General features: G+C 39.0%; 2 protein-coding genes across 3 annotated transcripts; one reads left to right on the top strand and one right to left on the bottom strand.

Moving 5' to 3' along the window:
* Positions 1-709: 709 nt before the first annotated feature.
* Positions 710-12202, bottom strand: agmat (agmatinase (putative)). Its single transcript, XM_057828787.1, has 7 exons — positions 11566-12202; positions 8394-8596; positions 7889-7937; positions 7019-7214; positions 1365-1544; positions 1196-1280; positions 710-1126 (listed from the first exon to the last, which is right to left on the bottom strand). Exons 1-7 carry the CDS (start codon positions 11853-11855, stop codon positions 1053-1055), a joined length of 1077 nt encoding a protein of 358 aa, XP_057684770.1. The 5' UTR covers positions 11856-12202; the 3' UTR covers positions 710-1052.
* On the top strand, positions 11652-15940 carry LOC130911006 (tubulin alpha chain-like). 2 transcript variants are annotated; one of them, XM_057828733.1, is made up of 4 exons: positions 11652-11984; positions 13105-13327; positions 13404-13552; positions 14873-15940. In XM_057828733.1, exons 2-4 carry the CDS (start codon positions 13207-13209, stop codon positions 15851-15853), a joined length of 1251 nt encoding a protein of 416 aa, XP_057684716.1. In that variant the 5' UTR covers positions 11652-11984; positions 13105-13206; the 3' UTR covers positions 15854-15940. The 2 variants fall into 2 exon arrangements, with proteins under 2 accessions (XP_057684716.1, XP_057684707.1); XM_057828724.1 differs by lacking the exon at positions 11652-11984 and adding an exon at positions 12104-12406.
* The last annotated feature ends 406 nt before the right edge of the window (positions 15941-16346 follow it).

Below are 16346 nucleotides of genomic sequence, written 5' to 3'. Positions count from 1 at the left end.
AAACCGTTTGGTTGAGGTAATCTCTGCAAAAGGAGGCGCAATATCCTATTAACTGAAGGGGTTCACATACTTTTGCACACATGATATCTGAGTTTTTCTTAAATCAACCACTTTTGTTAAATAAAGAATGACAATATAACTATTTCTTTTGTTTCAGTCCATTATTTGGAATGTCAGTATTGTGGATTTGGGTATAACTTAACATTTAATAAGGTTATTTTAGTTTTTTTTACAAAAAATCTGACCATCGCTGTGGGGTTCACAAACTTTCGAGCAGCACTGTAAATGTGCATCAAAACTAACCTTAACACACCTGTCAACAAAATATCAGAACACTTTTTTTCCTTTGCATTTTGCACTAAGTCTACTAAGACATGGTTTTGCTGACCAAAAACTAACTATTAATCTTTATTATAAGCCTTTATTATTTTTGTTTGAATTCTGCACTAAAATCCTTGCATTTTAGCCTGCTTTCATATGCAATTTGTAAACCTGAAGTGAAACATGTATTGTACCTGGCATTGTATTGCATGGTGAAGATAGCACACCATTTAAGTGAAAACAGATGGCAGTAGCTGCAGGAAGCAGTAGTGATAAATGAAGTGACATCACACATTTCTGCTCTGCTGTTGTCAATGCACGCCCTTTGCAGTTGAATACACTTTAAAATGTAAAGGGACAAACAACAACTCAGAGAAGCTTCCCTTTTATTTCTGACATTTGGAAGAATTGACAAAATTTGGAAGTGGTATACACTATTTCTATGTTCTTCCTGTTTGTAATCACAAGCTAACAATGAAGATATTACAAACCTACAGTCGGTCCTCATCATGCCAAGCATCCTTACTGCATTTGAGCTATATGTATAGTAAATGCTTTTGACTAAACAAAAAGTAAAGATGTTCAAGAAATTATTTCAGATAAGAAATGCATGATTTTAAATGAATCAAGGATGCAGATTCTCCTCACAACTTCAATAGAAAACTTGCAATCGCACTCCTCAGAAGCTCTTTGTCAGAGGGATAAAACATCCAGTTGTTTGTTGAAAAGCTTCAGTAGTACTTAATATTTGGCAGGACGCACAACATTTCAAACAGGAGGTTGGCACCAGTCAGGGCGGTGTTTCCTATCATAGGAAAAAAAAGTGATTATAATATTCTCAAGATTTAAAGAAATGATAAAGTCAGTGATGTACCTGTTGTGTCATAAGGTGGAGACACTTCAACCAGATCGCATCCCACGAGGTGCAATCCACGGCAGCCTCGAATAATCTCAACACCCTTAATGCACGAGTCAGCACGACACATGATAAATACAATAATGTATTGTTCTATGTAAAGACCGGTAAAAAAAATCATTTGTACCTGAATTGGAGTTAGCCCAGCAATCTCTGGTGTTCCTGTTCCAGGGGCAAAGCCCGGGTCAAGAGCATCAATGTCAAAACTCAGGTATACAGGGCCACTGCCTATTTGACTCCTGACCTCATTCATTAGAGGTGCCATTGATTTGAACCAGCATTCCTCTGCTTGTACCACCCGAAACCCCTGCAAAATAAAAGAGTTGAAGATTTTTCCAGATCTAAAAAGAGTACAGCAAGAGCCCTATTAATTTGGAATCAAACAATATTGACTCGAGGTGATACACTGTGTCACAAAAGTGAGTACACCCCTCACATTTCTGCAGATATTTAAGTATATCTTTTCTTTGGACAACACTGACAAAATGACACTTTGACACAATGAAACGTAGTTTGCGTGTAGCTTATATAATAGAGTTAATTTATTTTGCCTTCAAAATGACTCAAAATATAGCCCTTAATATCTAAACCCATAGCAACAAAAGTGAGTACACCGCAAGGAAACTACGTACATCCCTAAATGTCCAAATTGAGTACTGCTTGTCATTTTCCTTCCAAAATGTTATGTGACTTGCTACAGGAGTGCTGTCAGCATTGCTGCAGGGATTGAAGAGCTGGTGGGGGGGGGGGGGGGGTCAGCCTGTTAGTGCTCAGACCATACGCCATACTCTACATCAAATTGATGTGCATGGCTGTCACCCCAGGAGGAAGCCTCTTCTGAAGACGGTACACAAGAAAGCCCGCAAACAGTTTGCTGAAGACATGTCAACAAAGCACATGGATTACTGGAACCATGTCCTATGGTCTGATGAGACGAAGATTAATTTGTTGGTTCCGATGGTCTCAAGCATGGTGGTGGGAATGACCCCCGCCACCTCTTCAATCTCTGCAGCAATGCTGACAGCACTCCTGTAATGAGTCACATGACATTTTGGAGGAAAAATGACAAGCAGTACTCAATTTGGACATTTAATGATGTACGTAGTTCCCATGCAGTGTTCTCACTTTTGTTGCCAGGGGTTTAGATATCAATGGCTAAATTTTGAGTTATTTTGAGAGGAAAATAAATTAACTCTATTATATAAGCTGCACACAGACTAATTGTGTCAAAGTGTCATTTTGTCAGTGTTGTCCCATGAAAAGATAGTTAAATATCTGCAGAAATTTGAGGTGTTTACTCACTTTTGTGATACACTGTAGTCAAAAGTAGTGCTGTTAAACCGCTTTTGGGTCATAATTTTAAACCGCTCATCAAACCATTAATTTTCTTTTTAATTTCATTTCTCAACAGCCTCTTGAGATGCACCATCTCATTTTTGAACGGGTCAATTCAACACATATACTGTAAATACAGACCGTATACAACAAAGACAACTAACCTAGCCTATGTTTGACATCTTAGCAAAGACTACTGTGGTAATTGGTAATGATTTACCTCAATTCAATTCAACAGCATTCATAGCATTCCTTTTATCCATCCATCCATTAATCTTTCGCCCCCAATCCATTTCAGGGTCACAGGTAAGCTAGAGCCAGTTTTTTACCAGCTGAATTTGGACGAGACGTTGGGTACATGCTGGACTGCTCACAAGCCAATCACAGGGATCATGAACAATAAACACAATCTTTCAAACTCATGCAGTAATGAACAACAATATTTCCCAAGTTTCTTAGTGAACATTGATGCCGTTGATTCACCGTGACTGCTGCCTCCCAAGTTCAGCCAGTGAGTTAGTGTTGTAAGAACACTTGGACCAAAAACATTCATACTTCAGATTAAAGATACACGATAATATCGGTTACCGATAATTATCGGCCAATAATGGCTATTATGACGTCACACAGATGATCCAGATTTTAAAAAATTAAACCGATAATGCAATCCGATAATTAAATACTTTATTTAGCCTCCAATTGTGAACAACCGAAGAATTCAGCAACCCTCTGAAGCCCCTGAGGGAGGAGGCGTTGAGGAGGCGGGGTTATACAACAGAAGCAGTTTAATGGCAGCTGTTACTGGCGTAGCTGGATGTGTAAAAAAAAAAAACGACGCTCTCGCCACCTTAAAACATGCCCGTAGAAGTTTCACGAGGCAGAAAAAAAGCATCCTCATTCAGCCCAAAGCAGGTGGTAAACTCCAACTAATGCTAAACACGGGCACGAAACAGATAGTCGACGAGTAGCAGTCTTCCGACAGAGCCCGCCGCTATGACCAGTCCTCGCAGGCCGCCACCTCGCCCTAGGCGGGGCCGGTTTCTTGAGCGTTCCCCCACGCCGTGCAGGACGCGAGGCGTGCGCTTCCGTCCGGAGCAGAGCCAGGCCCCGAATATGCCGCGGCGAGCCGGCCGGATATCCGTTCGAACTTAGCTGCTGCCGCCACTCCGGTTCCACTCATCGAGCTAGACAGAGGCCTGGCGCGTGTGCCAATTTAGCGGTCGGACGGACTGAAGGGCACAGGCGGGAGATTTTTTTTTACAGAAGGATAAATCCAGCCACGCTGCCGTTATTTTCGGCTTAACAAAACTCAGGCACACGCACGGGGATGTGAGCTCCAACTCCGGCCTAATAATACTGCCGTGTATCAGCTGAGCTTCACGGAGGTGCTGAGCTGTCGTAAAGCAAGTGTCGTGAGTGCCGCAAATATAAACAAAGCGCTGTACAATGGATACATGACATCACCCTCTTTTGAGTTCATCATTTTCACAGTGTGCAACAAAGCATATAACGTTAGCAATCACTTTTCAAATTATTATTTGTATGCTCACTTACAGTCACAGTAGATAATCAAAACTTATTGGCACTCATTAACACTTCTCAATTTAAAAATTGCTTTCTCTGAACCATACCTATTCTTGAATAAAGAACATTTCTGACAAACACGTTTTTTTTAGGATTAAGCACAGGGGTGAAAGTGGGCGGGAACGGTCAGGAACGCAGTTGCGGTATAAGATTCAGAGCTGGAATGCAGTTCCGGTATAAGATTCAGGGCTGGAACAGCTACGGTGCTTTGATTCCGAAAATATGACGGGAACTGTCAAAACGCTATGTAAAAACAAAAAAAATACAAAGCTGCCACACATGCATTTAATCTCCAAGAAGTAAACAACACAGAAGTGTTAATAATAAGCATAATAAAGTGCTTGTGTAGGGTAATCCGTTTCCACCAATATTTATTTTATCCACGGACGGCATGGAGGTTTCCCCAGCTGCTGCAGTTATCTGAGTCTGACGATGAAGAGTCACGTCAATGTGTGAATGCACACAGCAAAGCAAAACGCCTGGACTCATTTATCCATTCAATTGGCTGACATACTGACATGTGATCAACAGGGGTAGTTAGCTCTGATTGGTTGAAATGTGCATGTTTTCTGAAACAGCAAAAAAAAAAAAAAAAAGGGCAATGCAACAGAAAATGGATCAAATCTTTAAGAGCAAGGAAAGAGTTAAGGTGGCTTTTTATCATATTTAGTTTTATTTGCTCTGATGGGGAGGTTCAGAACATTTTAGCTGTCAATGTGCACTTTGGACTTCAATTTGTTCATTTATGTTAGGCTACTTATTCATTTCCTTATGATTAAAAAAAGCTTTAAAACATTAAAACATTAAAAATGTTTGCGCAATCTTCAAAATATATTCCAGTTCTATCCAGTATATCTTTATTATTAAAAAACACAACAAAAAGTAATTGTTTACATTATCTTCAATTTTAATATACATCCTATGTTCTTAAGTAGTTAAAATTGAGATTCGGCATTTAGTATGTGAAGAAATGGGGGAAAATAAAAATTAGGAGGTGGAGGTTGGGGTTATGGCTTTTTTTGTTTACTTTTATTTTGCAAATGATTGAAAAAATACAATTTTGAATGAAAATCAGTTTTTGTATGTGTTATAGAAATAACTGACCAAATCATTTTTTTTTGCATTTCGGTAGTTTTGAGGCCCCCCCCCAAACCCCCCAAAAAATGAATAAATAAATAAATAAAATTTCTGGCTCTGTGGCGACCTTCACATCGGGGAGTTCCAGCAAGAAATTCTAACCACTTTCACCCCTGATTAAGTATAATAATTTATTGCTTAAAATAAGGCTGTTAAGCTTATTTTCAGGTAGCTATTTTTCTTCCAAGAAATCTGAGTGAAATACACTTGAAGCGCTGGCAGATAATTTCACTTATTTCCAATAGATTCACACTTAAAATTGACTAGTTTTAAGGAGGTGTGTTTTTGCAGTGTAGTAATGTCATATATGTTAGAAATGGCTTACTTTCAAAGGCATTTTTGTGCAACTAGGGTATTTACTCTGTAAGTAATTATTGCCAAAAGTTTACCATTACACAATGTCAGACAAACTGTTACTATTTAGATGTTAAATTTACTACTTGTTCACTTTTGATGTTGAAAAAAGAGCAATAAATTATTTTTTGCACAGTAATATTTTCTCTTGTGTATACTTGAAAATTTTACATAAATCTTTGAATAGAATTATCGGCTTGACATTATCGGTTATAAATTGGAATGAGGAGGAAATGATCGGTTATCGGTATCGGTTGAAAAATGCATTATCGTGCATCACTATTTCAGATTATCTTTCCCTATTGAAATGAACTGAAAACAACAAAGCTTTTGGAAATATACACCACAAAACTATATAGGGAATTGCTTTTTTTTTTAATTCAAGGGATATGCCACTTCCTGTGAGCACATCAGGGCCACCTGGGAGCAGTACTTGACTTATACTGCACTATATAAATTGATGGTTCTCAAAATGGTGTTTACGTACCAAAAAAATGGTGTTTGTGTCAAACATAGGAATGTATTATAAAAAATATTTGTAGCATCAACAATAATGAATTTCATTATATTGTGCAAAACCAAAAAGGTGCTAAATAAAGCAACTTCTTAAAAACATCTGTGATGAACTTGAAAACATCTAAGTAAACACAATACTAACGTTGTGCATTGGACTTTGGAAAGTATGTAATATGCAGATTGATTTACAACCCTGTATACCTATATATAAATAGACTATTCCAAACAATTATTCCCAAAAAGATTTAGTTTAACCCAATATTAGCTTTAAGTAAACTTGGCCACCAACCGTTAATTCAAACTTCTTTTGCTTCAATAATTGTTTTATCTAAACTGTAGTTCATGTATATTCTTTGATGTGTTGTTTAGATAACCAACATACTCTATGCTCCAGCGGTACCACCCAATGACATAAGGGTTGTGAACATTAATGATAAAAGGAGCAAAGGGCCATATTAAAAAGCATGTGACAACCCACTTGGAAGAGATATCTATTACCATAGCACACGTTGAAGCTTTTTGCTACACACGTTGAAGCTTTTTGCTAGCAAGTCTATGTTCTTTGCTTTGTTTTCAACACATGGTTGTGTTCTATTTATTTTATGCTTAGTTGTCAGTTATCTTCCTCAGGGACCGGCAATAAACAGCTTAAGGCCTGTTTAGAATGGAATGCTCTGGTTATTTTCAATACACAAGGTGTATTATAAATAAAAGCTCACAGCTGTTTGCTGTGACGTGAATTGACTTCATTGCGACCAACCCCAATTTTTTGCAATGATAATCAGCCGAAATTTACGCTAATCTCAAGGCAGCACTGTACCGTACAATGTCATAATAAACTATCTAGCAGAGAACCTGTGCCCGGCTCCACTCGTATGAGTCAGCAGAGTAGCCTGAACCTCTAAGGCCGATCTGCACCACTCGTTTGCAGTCCAGTAGGCCCTCCTCGACACATCGCCTGAACGGAGTCCCATGGCCAATCTTTTCCCCCAAGACCACATCACTGGTGTCAGAGTGAGCGTCCACATGAATCAGTCCCACCGGTCCATATCTGGTGTTTGTACAATGGAGAATTATTATTCTGTTCAGAGGAACCTCTTTTTGGGATGTTGTTATTCTCAATTTTGGTTGGAATTAGAAGTATTTTTCCCAATTTTGTTAATTTGCAATTAGAAAACCTATTAATTTTTCATGCAACATTTTAGATTTTGTCAAAGACGTGTAAATATTTATACATCAACTATATTCAACAGTAAAAAAGTAAAAGACTGCCTTAGTAAGTGACGACATTCGCATTTTGTTGATGGCAGAATTTTAAAGCTTTATATTGAGGCATCTGACAGCTGCAGTATACACGTACACTTCCCTCACATTCTTCTATTAAGACCCATTGCTTAAGGAATGTTACAAAAGAAAAAGAACAAAAGGATGCAGTGCTAACCATTTGATTTTTAAGCCATATGTGATACAGCTTTTGTGTTTTATGCAACTTCCGGTCACAAGTTCCATGTGTTTCAAACATGACATGGAAAGATGACTATGATTCTCAATTTTGAATTGTACGATGACAGAGGCATAACACTTTGTTTTCCATCTAGACTTCAAAACTTATACTTTCATTTGTTTAAATATTTATTGGTGTTGAGCAAGTAATTATTTTCTTTGTGAAAATTAACAGCGAAGAAATGGAAAATGATCAAAACCTGCTTTCTACAGTATACTTACTTTTCAGTCACAGCTTGCAAGATAGGATAAGTAATTGTGTGATCTCCACCTATGGACACCAAAGAACAAATGTTGCTTGTGTAGCTTTCAATACATTGACTTCTGTGTTAAAAGTTCTACTCTTTTACACTTTTATCTAGTAGAGTAGAAGGAAATATTTTTCTATGTAAACATCTACAAAATAGATTATCCAGCATGGTTGAGGTAGCTTTAGATAAGTACATGTGACTTATCTGCTCCGAATGAGTTATACTTGTAATCAAATTTGTCAAAAATTTTTTGTACACAGGAATTATCTCATTACATTTACTGTTGTTTCTTAAAAGCGTATTTAAAAAAAAAAAAAAAAATCATCCTTCTGCTGTGAATTCCAATGAAGTCAATGATTTTCAATTAATCCCTTTGATCTGGGGGGCTTTGTTCGTTCAGTGCCAGAGCCCTCCCACTTTGAATGGATTGGACGTCTATTGCCGTCAATGGCAGCCAATGATTTAAAAACACTTACCCATTGTTAGAGGGATGCAGCCAGAAGCCAGCACCTTGCTGTAGGTTTCCCTGATACGTCTGCATGTGTCCTTCAGGTCATACATGTTGACATTGACATCCCCGATGTCAGCGACCACAAGAGACTCATAAGGAGCCGCTCTGGTACCACTGTTATAGGCCCTAAGTAAGGCCGATTCCACTCTGATCTGCCTTGGACCAAACCTGAGGTGGTGGACAGGAATCTCATTAGTCAGAATTCCCTCAGTTCTATGTTCCAGTTACGTTTCTATGATACGATATGATTCTTTTCCCCAGTTTACCAGCTAAGCAAACTTCAAAAGAACACCTAGACCGGCATCATGACAAATAGGGCTGCAGCTATCGATTATTTTAGTAGTCGATTAATCGATGAACTAGTTTGTTGAATAATCGAATAATCGAATAAGGAACATGAAAAATTAAAATACCTGAGCTGAGCCTCAAACGGTATAAAAAAAAAAAACATAAGGATCTATGTACAACAGGAGAAAAAATAGCTAACTTACATAGCAAAAGTCCGCTAGCTTAAATGCTATAAAACACTAACTTTTTTTTTATTTTTTTTTATACAATACTCTTAACAAATGGTTCAGACACATATTCCCATAAAAATGGCTAAATATACCCATAAACTAAATTACGAATGCATTAAAAAAACAGTAGCTCAAACAAAAACTTGGCTTATGTTGGTTTTAACATGGAGCAGCTGGATTCAGCCATGTGAAATGAGGCAGACTAGGGCAGTGTATCCGCTCAAATAAAAAACTGAATGCAAACACTTTCAAAATAAACGATTACAACACCACAATAATTAAACAAATACTCGAAGCAGCAAAATTTAATTTGAATTTTTTTTTCTAATCGAATACTCGAGTTAATCGATTAATCGTTGCAGCACTAATGACAAGCTTTAATGCAGGTATGATAAGTATCTAGGGTTTTTGTACATTTGACCATTTTACTACATGGATGAAGAATTTCAAATTTGTCAACTTAAAACTCCTCAAGTCACAATGTATACTCGCCTGACTGCTGATTTTATTTCCCGTTTGCACCAGGGGCATTACCAGGGGGCGCAGAGGTGAGCAGTGCCCACCCAGACACGCTCTGCCCACCCAAAGAAAACTGGATTTAGTACTAACGGCAGTCTGGGCACCGCGTATGGTATTCCATTCATATAGTATTGATGTGTTTTAGTTTTAACCTTTGCGTTGTTAACTCCTCTTTCACCTTAAAAAAAAAAAGTTCGTTTTGTTCCTAGGGGGCGCTACACACTTTTAATCAAAGTTTTCACCAGTGTTCACCTTGTTGTTGAGTTTGGTGAGTTTTGAAGCATTCTGAGGGGGTCAAAGTAGGGCTTAAAGCGTCGGCAGGACAAAGAATGACTGCTAGGGGGCGCTACATAGTGTATTTTAGTGATGGGATTTTTGGTTCTTTTCGGTGATTTGGTTCATTTGGATCGGCTCAGTGAAAAGAGCCGGCTCTTTTAATTTCAGCTTTTCTTTTAAATATGACAAATTTAGCATACATTTTGATAAAAGACTTGGTGAACTAAATATTGCACTCTACTGACTGCAAATAGCAGCAATTATCAGGCAAAGAATGGGGTTTTTACTTATTTTATTGAACATTAAAAAGGCTCCAAACAATAAACAAGCAAAAAAAAAAAAAAACTTCAACAACAAACTTGCTGCATCACAACAAAAATAGTGAGTAGTAACTGCAACAGCAGCAGCGAAAAAAACAAACATAAGCTACTCCTTCATCATCATCATCATCATTGCTTTATTTGAACAAAAATAAACTACTCCTTGCTTTATTTTAAATTTGCATTCAAGAAAACTAAATACTTTAACTTGGACGGGCTGATCCGGCTCCTTCTCTCAGTAATTATTAAAATGTCTCCAAATGTTGCTGCATTTTCGGCTCGTCTTGAAGGCCTACAAACCGCGTTCATGTGTTGTCCTTTCCTCCTCCTGTGTCTGTCTGTGGCTGCGCAGACGCGACGGAGCATGTGCTCAGCGTGCACTCCCTGCAGTACCTAGTATCAAGCCCCTCCCCTTTCTCTTCCTGTCTCCCTCTCTGAGCACAGCAGCTGAGCCACTGCCAAAAATCGCTTCAGACACGTGAAAAAGAGAGAGCGACATAGGGTTGACAGAGCCGGCTCTCAAGGGAGGGTATCGGCTCTCATCGTTCACTTCAAAGAACCGGCTCGTTCGTGACCGACACATCACTAGTGTATTTGGAATTTGTCTTTACACGGTATCAAAGATTGCACCTGTCTTGACCTGCCTGCCGATTTTGGTGCATTTTGAAGTATTCTAAGGGGGTCAAACTGAGCTCAAAGGGGCTGCGGAACAAAGAATATCTGTAATAATAATAATAAAACTGAGGAACCACAATAGGTTACCTAAAAAAACATTGTCACCTGCATGTCCATACTGTTCAGTTATGGATGTGTTCTGAGTCAAATCAAATCAAATCAACTTTTATTTGTTTAGACCAAATCACAAAAAGTTATCTCAAGGAGAAAACAAAACATGTTTTAAGGTGCAGTAGCCCTACGCTGGAGTTCGACCTACTTGAGCATCGTAGCTTTTTTTCCCCCTCCTCCCCAGGTAAGACTAATGCTCACCCACACCTGGCATCCTAGTAACACCACTGGTTTTCACTCACTTAAAGTGTAAATGTGGATATTATTCATGTTATGTGCCTACTCTATAAATGGTTTGAGGTCTTAAGTGTCCCCTGAACGATGGGATTAAAAATATGACTTCCATAAATTGCTTTGAAATACCGGCTTTGTAACACAGTATTCATTTATTTTGGACAACTGTGGTGTAACTCTAAAATTCTGTAGTGTTCTAATTATATAAGGTGATGAATACGCTAATGTATTTGCAATGAATAACAGTAGAGGGCGCTGTTTCATTATTTAGTACAGTAGTCACAAAAAGAATCTAAAAAACTAAATATGGGAAAATTAAAAAGCCCCAAAAATATAACTTTAATATTACTCGCATGGCTACTATTGTGCAAATGTATTCGTATGCATAAATAACTATGAGTAATCAATTACGTAATCCCTGACATGCACCATAATCAATTTTAATAGTATGGAAAAATGACACCGAAGAAACAATGAACAACACCTAGCTCCAGGTCGGTTGGAAGTTCCAGTATCAATCGGGACTCCAATAAAGGCTGCGTCCAGCCCGTTGGCAGATTCCTGGTAAGGTAGTTTGGCCATTGTGGGGATTCCATTGACCCGTGCAACAAACTCGGCACTCGGCGGCACATTGAAATGTTTCCCAGAGCATTTTCCGATGAAGATTCGTCTTGAACTTTGACAGTTTGACGCATCAGATGGCCACCGAAACGGTTGCAAGAACTTGCGTGAAGTTAAAATCAGAGGAAGACGACTCTTCACAGCTCTTAACATGGTTCTACGTTTACTGTTGCTCAAGCTGCACGTTTACTGTTGCTCAAACTCTACGTCTTCCTGTTGCTCAAACTGTAGAGGCACTGAAACTTAAAACCTATGACCCTTTCCAGGAACTCTGAATAAAAGGTAAGCATTGCACGTGTTTAATTCGTGTTCTTTTGACAAGAGTTGAAAAAGTAAACGCTTAATGTGCTGAACTATATAAAACCCGAGCAGACGAGTTGACTGTACACAGTCGTGCATATTTACTGCATCTGCTTGCTGAATTTTCGGCGAAGACTCAGGCTCAGCTTGATACTATTTTTCATTTTTGAACATCATTTTGTCGGTGCGATAGCCTACTGTTTTAAGTAAATTAGCGAATCTGCGGTTGTTGTTCGCCATTACTCTCTCAATAAAGTTTTATTTAAACTGCGGAACAGAGGGCGGAGTTACGTCGCCAATCCTGCTCACTCGGAGTCGACAGAAATATCAGAAGAAGCGCGGGTGCATTAAACTCGGAACAGACTTGCTTTATCGCCTTTAAATATCTACAAATAGACATCATGGTAAGTGAATTTTTGTGTTTGTAGATTGCATTACCACCCGCATGAAGATGGAGGCGGAATTATCGGGCACTTCATTTGGTGACAGTTTAAGGTTTTCTGTATTGTCTCCATCAGGCGGGAAATTTTTTTCATAATGGCGCCGACATATTCTCCGACTTTTCGGTTCTTTAGTACTTTGTTGGTGTGACTTTTTTATTATTATTATTATTTTAAACCCTCACGCATTTATTTTAACGCTACCTACACTAGCTTGTTTCATTCGTCAATATAACAATTTCAGGTCATTGAGTGAGAATGTGACTTTGTGGCATTAACAGCAAAGTTTGCGACAACAACAAAAAAACACTATTTCATTATTTAGGTATGTTAATATAGTAAGGTAAATTTAGCATTTTATATGCAACGGTTTATATTAAATTAAAAGACTATCTTAAATAAATGTCTTGTATATAGTGAAATATTTTTAGAACTGGCCTTGAGCTTCTCATTTGGTTTTTGGGCACCATGCTGGTGACCTCTGACCTAGATTAAGCTCTTGCATCTGCAGTAATCCCCAACAGTCAACTGTAGGACAATGCAAAAGGAAAGACAATATTTACACAAAGCAGTTACATAATGAAAAAAATCAGCTGTATGTTCTAATGATGTAAATTGTTTCTGTTGTCAAAACATTAACATTTAATCTCCTCTTTCCACAGCGTGAGTGTATCTCCATCCACGTTGGACAGGCAGGCGTCCAGATTGGTAATGCCTGCTGGGAACTCTACTGCCTGGAACATGGGATCCAGCCAGATGGGCAGATGCCAAGTGACAAGACAATTGGGGGTGGTGATGATTCCTTCAACACCTTTTTCAGTGAGACTGGTGCTGGAAAACATGTCCCCAGAGCTGTTTTTGTAGATCTGGAGCCCACAGTTATTGGTAACATCTTCATACATAGTATAAATCATGGCTGTTATACCTGTTTTGTAGAAGTATCACTTTTCTCCACTTTTAGATGAGGTGCGTACTGGGACGTACCGCCAGTTGTTCCACCCTGAACAGCTGATCACAGGCAAAGAAGATGCCGCGAACAACTATGCCCGTGGACACTACACCATCGGCAAGGAGATCATTGACCTGGTGCTGGATCGGATCCGCAAACTGGTGCGTTACATAATGCTTGGTGCTAACATTTTTTTTGTTGAATATCAACGCAAAATGATAGCTGGCTTTGCAGCAATTTAATATTTACAACAGCCCAAGTACTTCAAGTTGTTTATAAGTGAAATAAACCTAACTATATAGCTTAAAAATGACATAATTCAAAAAACAATACACCAATAATTAAACTAGCGTCAATGTTGTGATTGCGCTCATCCTTTGACCAGCTCGTTTTTTAGAGTTTACTGGGTTGTAAATAGTAAATTATGACTGCTTGTATAATACTGCCTCCTGGTGGTCAACACCTAAGCCTTTTTTGTCCGAATTTGTATGCCTTTGATGTTGCCATTATATTTCAAAGATAAAATTGTTCACAATGGCCAGTGTCCCATTGATAACCAAACATGCTCGACCAACTGTTTTGAAGCTTGATAATATTTATTCAACATGTTAGAATAAACATTCAACAGAAAAAAGACTGAATAGTTTTATGTTTGAGAATTCAACACAAACAGCATATATGGGCATAGGCGTTTTTGGCCTTTACACATACAATGGTCAAAACAGGTTATATATGTATATAAGGGTTTAGAGGAACACACGTCTATATACAAATTGAAAAGATTGATAGGGAAGGAAAATAAAATATAACATTGAAAAAAGTCTTTTAAAACAATTTTTTCAGTATTTTTTTTTTTTTTTTTTTAAAGTTTTTTCACACAGCACACTCTTCTGCCATCTGCGTGCTGGTCGTGTTAGTTCTACTCGGCGCCGACTTTTCCGAGGAAAACGACAAATACGGCTCATCCTCTTCCTTGAGTTGATGAAATAATGCATTAGCTTTCACTAAATTTAGTTTTCAATTCATTCCGCACGTTTCAAAGTCACTCGCTCAATCCAACCGGCCGTTACTCACTCCTGTCCCTCCCTTTCCTTAGGTGGAGCCTCACTCGGCAATTTTTTAAAAAAGCTTTCAGCTTTGAAAAAGGGCAAGAAATGATGGAAAAAACACATGCTCCATGCAGCGTTTTAATGCTTATTTATGAGTGCAATAAAACTCAAATGACATTATCTCCCGTTTTACTTGGTCGAATGACATCAAGTAAAAACTGGTGTGGACCTCAACTTCCGCTCTTTCAAATGAGACCAACCAGTGGCATGTGGGTGACGTAATTACAGCGGTTCGGTGTTAAAGGGTTAAAGCGGGAAATTTTGATAAACTGTAGTTTAATTTAACATTCTCTTTATGGTTATTTGTACTTCATGTTTTAAGTGTATAGTAATTTACATTGCAATTGTAATGAAGTTTTTTTGTGTCGTCAGGCGGACCAGTGCACAGGTCTTCAAGGTTTCCTGGTGTTCCACAGTTTCGGAGGCGGCACTGGCTCTGGATTCACCTCCCTCCTTATGGAGCGCTTGTCTGTCGACTACGGCAAGAAGTCCAAGTTGGAGTTCTCCATATACCCAGCTCCCCAGGTGTCTACAGCTGTAGTGGAGCCCTACAACTCCATCCTGACCACCCACACCACCCTGGAGCACTCCGACTGTGCCTTCATGGTAGATAATGAGGCCATTTACGATATTTGTCGAAGGAACCTCGACATTGAGCGCCCAACCTACACCAACCTTAACAGGCTTATCAGTCAGATCGTCTCCTCCATTACGGCTTCCCTTCGTTTCGATGGCGCCCTCAATGTTGATCTGACGGAGTTTCAAACCAACTTGGTACCATATCCTCGCATCCACTTTCCTCTGGCTACTTACGCCCCAGTCATTTCGGCTGAAAAAGCGTATCACGAGCAGCTGTCGGTGTCAGAAATCACTAACGCCTGCTTCGAGCCAGCCAATCAGATGGTGAAGTGTGACCCTCGTCACGGCAAATATATGGCATGCTGCCTTTTGTACCGCGGTGACGTGGTTCCCAAAGATGTCAATGCTGCCATTGCCACCATCAAAACCAAGCGTTCCATCCAGTTTGTGGACTGGTGCCCCACTGGTTTCAAAGTGGGCATCAACTACCAACCACCTACGGTAGTTCCTGGTGGTGACCTTGCCAAGGTCCAGAGGGCTGTGTGCATGCTGAGTAACACCACTGCTGTTGCAGAGGCCTGGGCTCGACTTGACCACAAGTTTGATCTTATGTATGCCAAGCGTGCATTTGTTCACTGGTACGTGGGCGAGGGCATGGAAGAGGGTGAATTTTCTGAGGCTAGAGAAGACATGGCAGCTTTGGAAAAGGATTATGAGGAGGTTGGAGTTGATTCCATCGATGGTGATGAAGAGGGAGAAGGAGAGGAGTATTAAAGTATTTTGCTAAAAATTAAGGTTAAATAGTTCAAATGTTTGTATCATTCCTTACCTGTTTAGTTTGAATAAAACACGTTCTAATAAGTCCTGGAGCATGTGTCTTATTATGTAGTGAGTACATCTATTATATTTTTACAAACCACAAAAATGTTTAGTATTTGGGTAAATTATAAAGGAAAACACGTTCTAATAAATCCTGGAGCATGTGTGACATGAATGACATTCACTAGAAGCACCGACAATGCTTTAATATTGTCAAATGCACACTGCCCAAGTGAAAAATGACTATGGGTCACGGATGCCCTTATTTACTGTGCGTTGCCATCTTATCAGCCATTGTTGTTTACGTATACGTTTTAATAATGGCGATCCAAGTTACGTAGTTTCTCGCTTTAGGGTTGGCACAACTGATAGCCCAGGAAAACAATGCCCCCCAGGATGTCATCACAGAAGAGGGGAGGCATTCAGCTTTGCAGGTTTGCTTAGCTAG

Source organism: Corythoichthys intestinalis, chromosome 2 (assembly GCF_030265065.1).
Source record: "Corythoichthys intestinalis isolate RoL2023-P3 chromosome 2, ASM3026506v1, whole genome shotgun sequence".
NCBI classification, from domain to species: Eukaryota; Metazoa; Chordata; class Actinopteri; order Syngnathiformes; family Syngnathidae; genus Corythoichthys; species Corythoichthys intestinalis.
The sequence above is the reverse complement of the archived record's forward strand: the minus strand, read 5'-3'. Positions and strand labels throughout refer to the sequence as shown.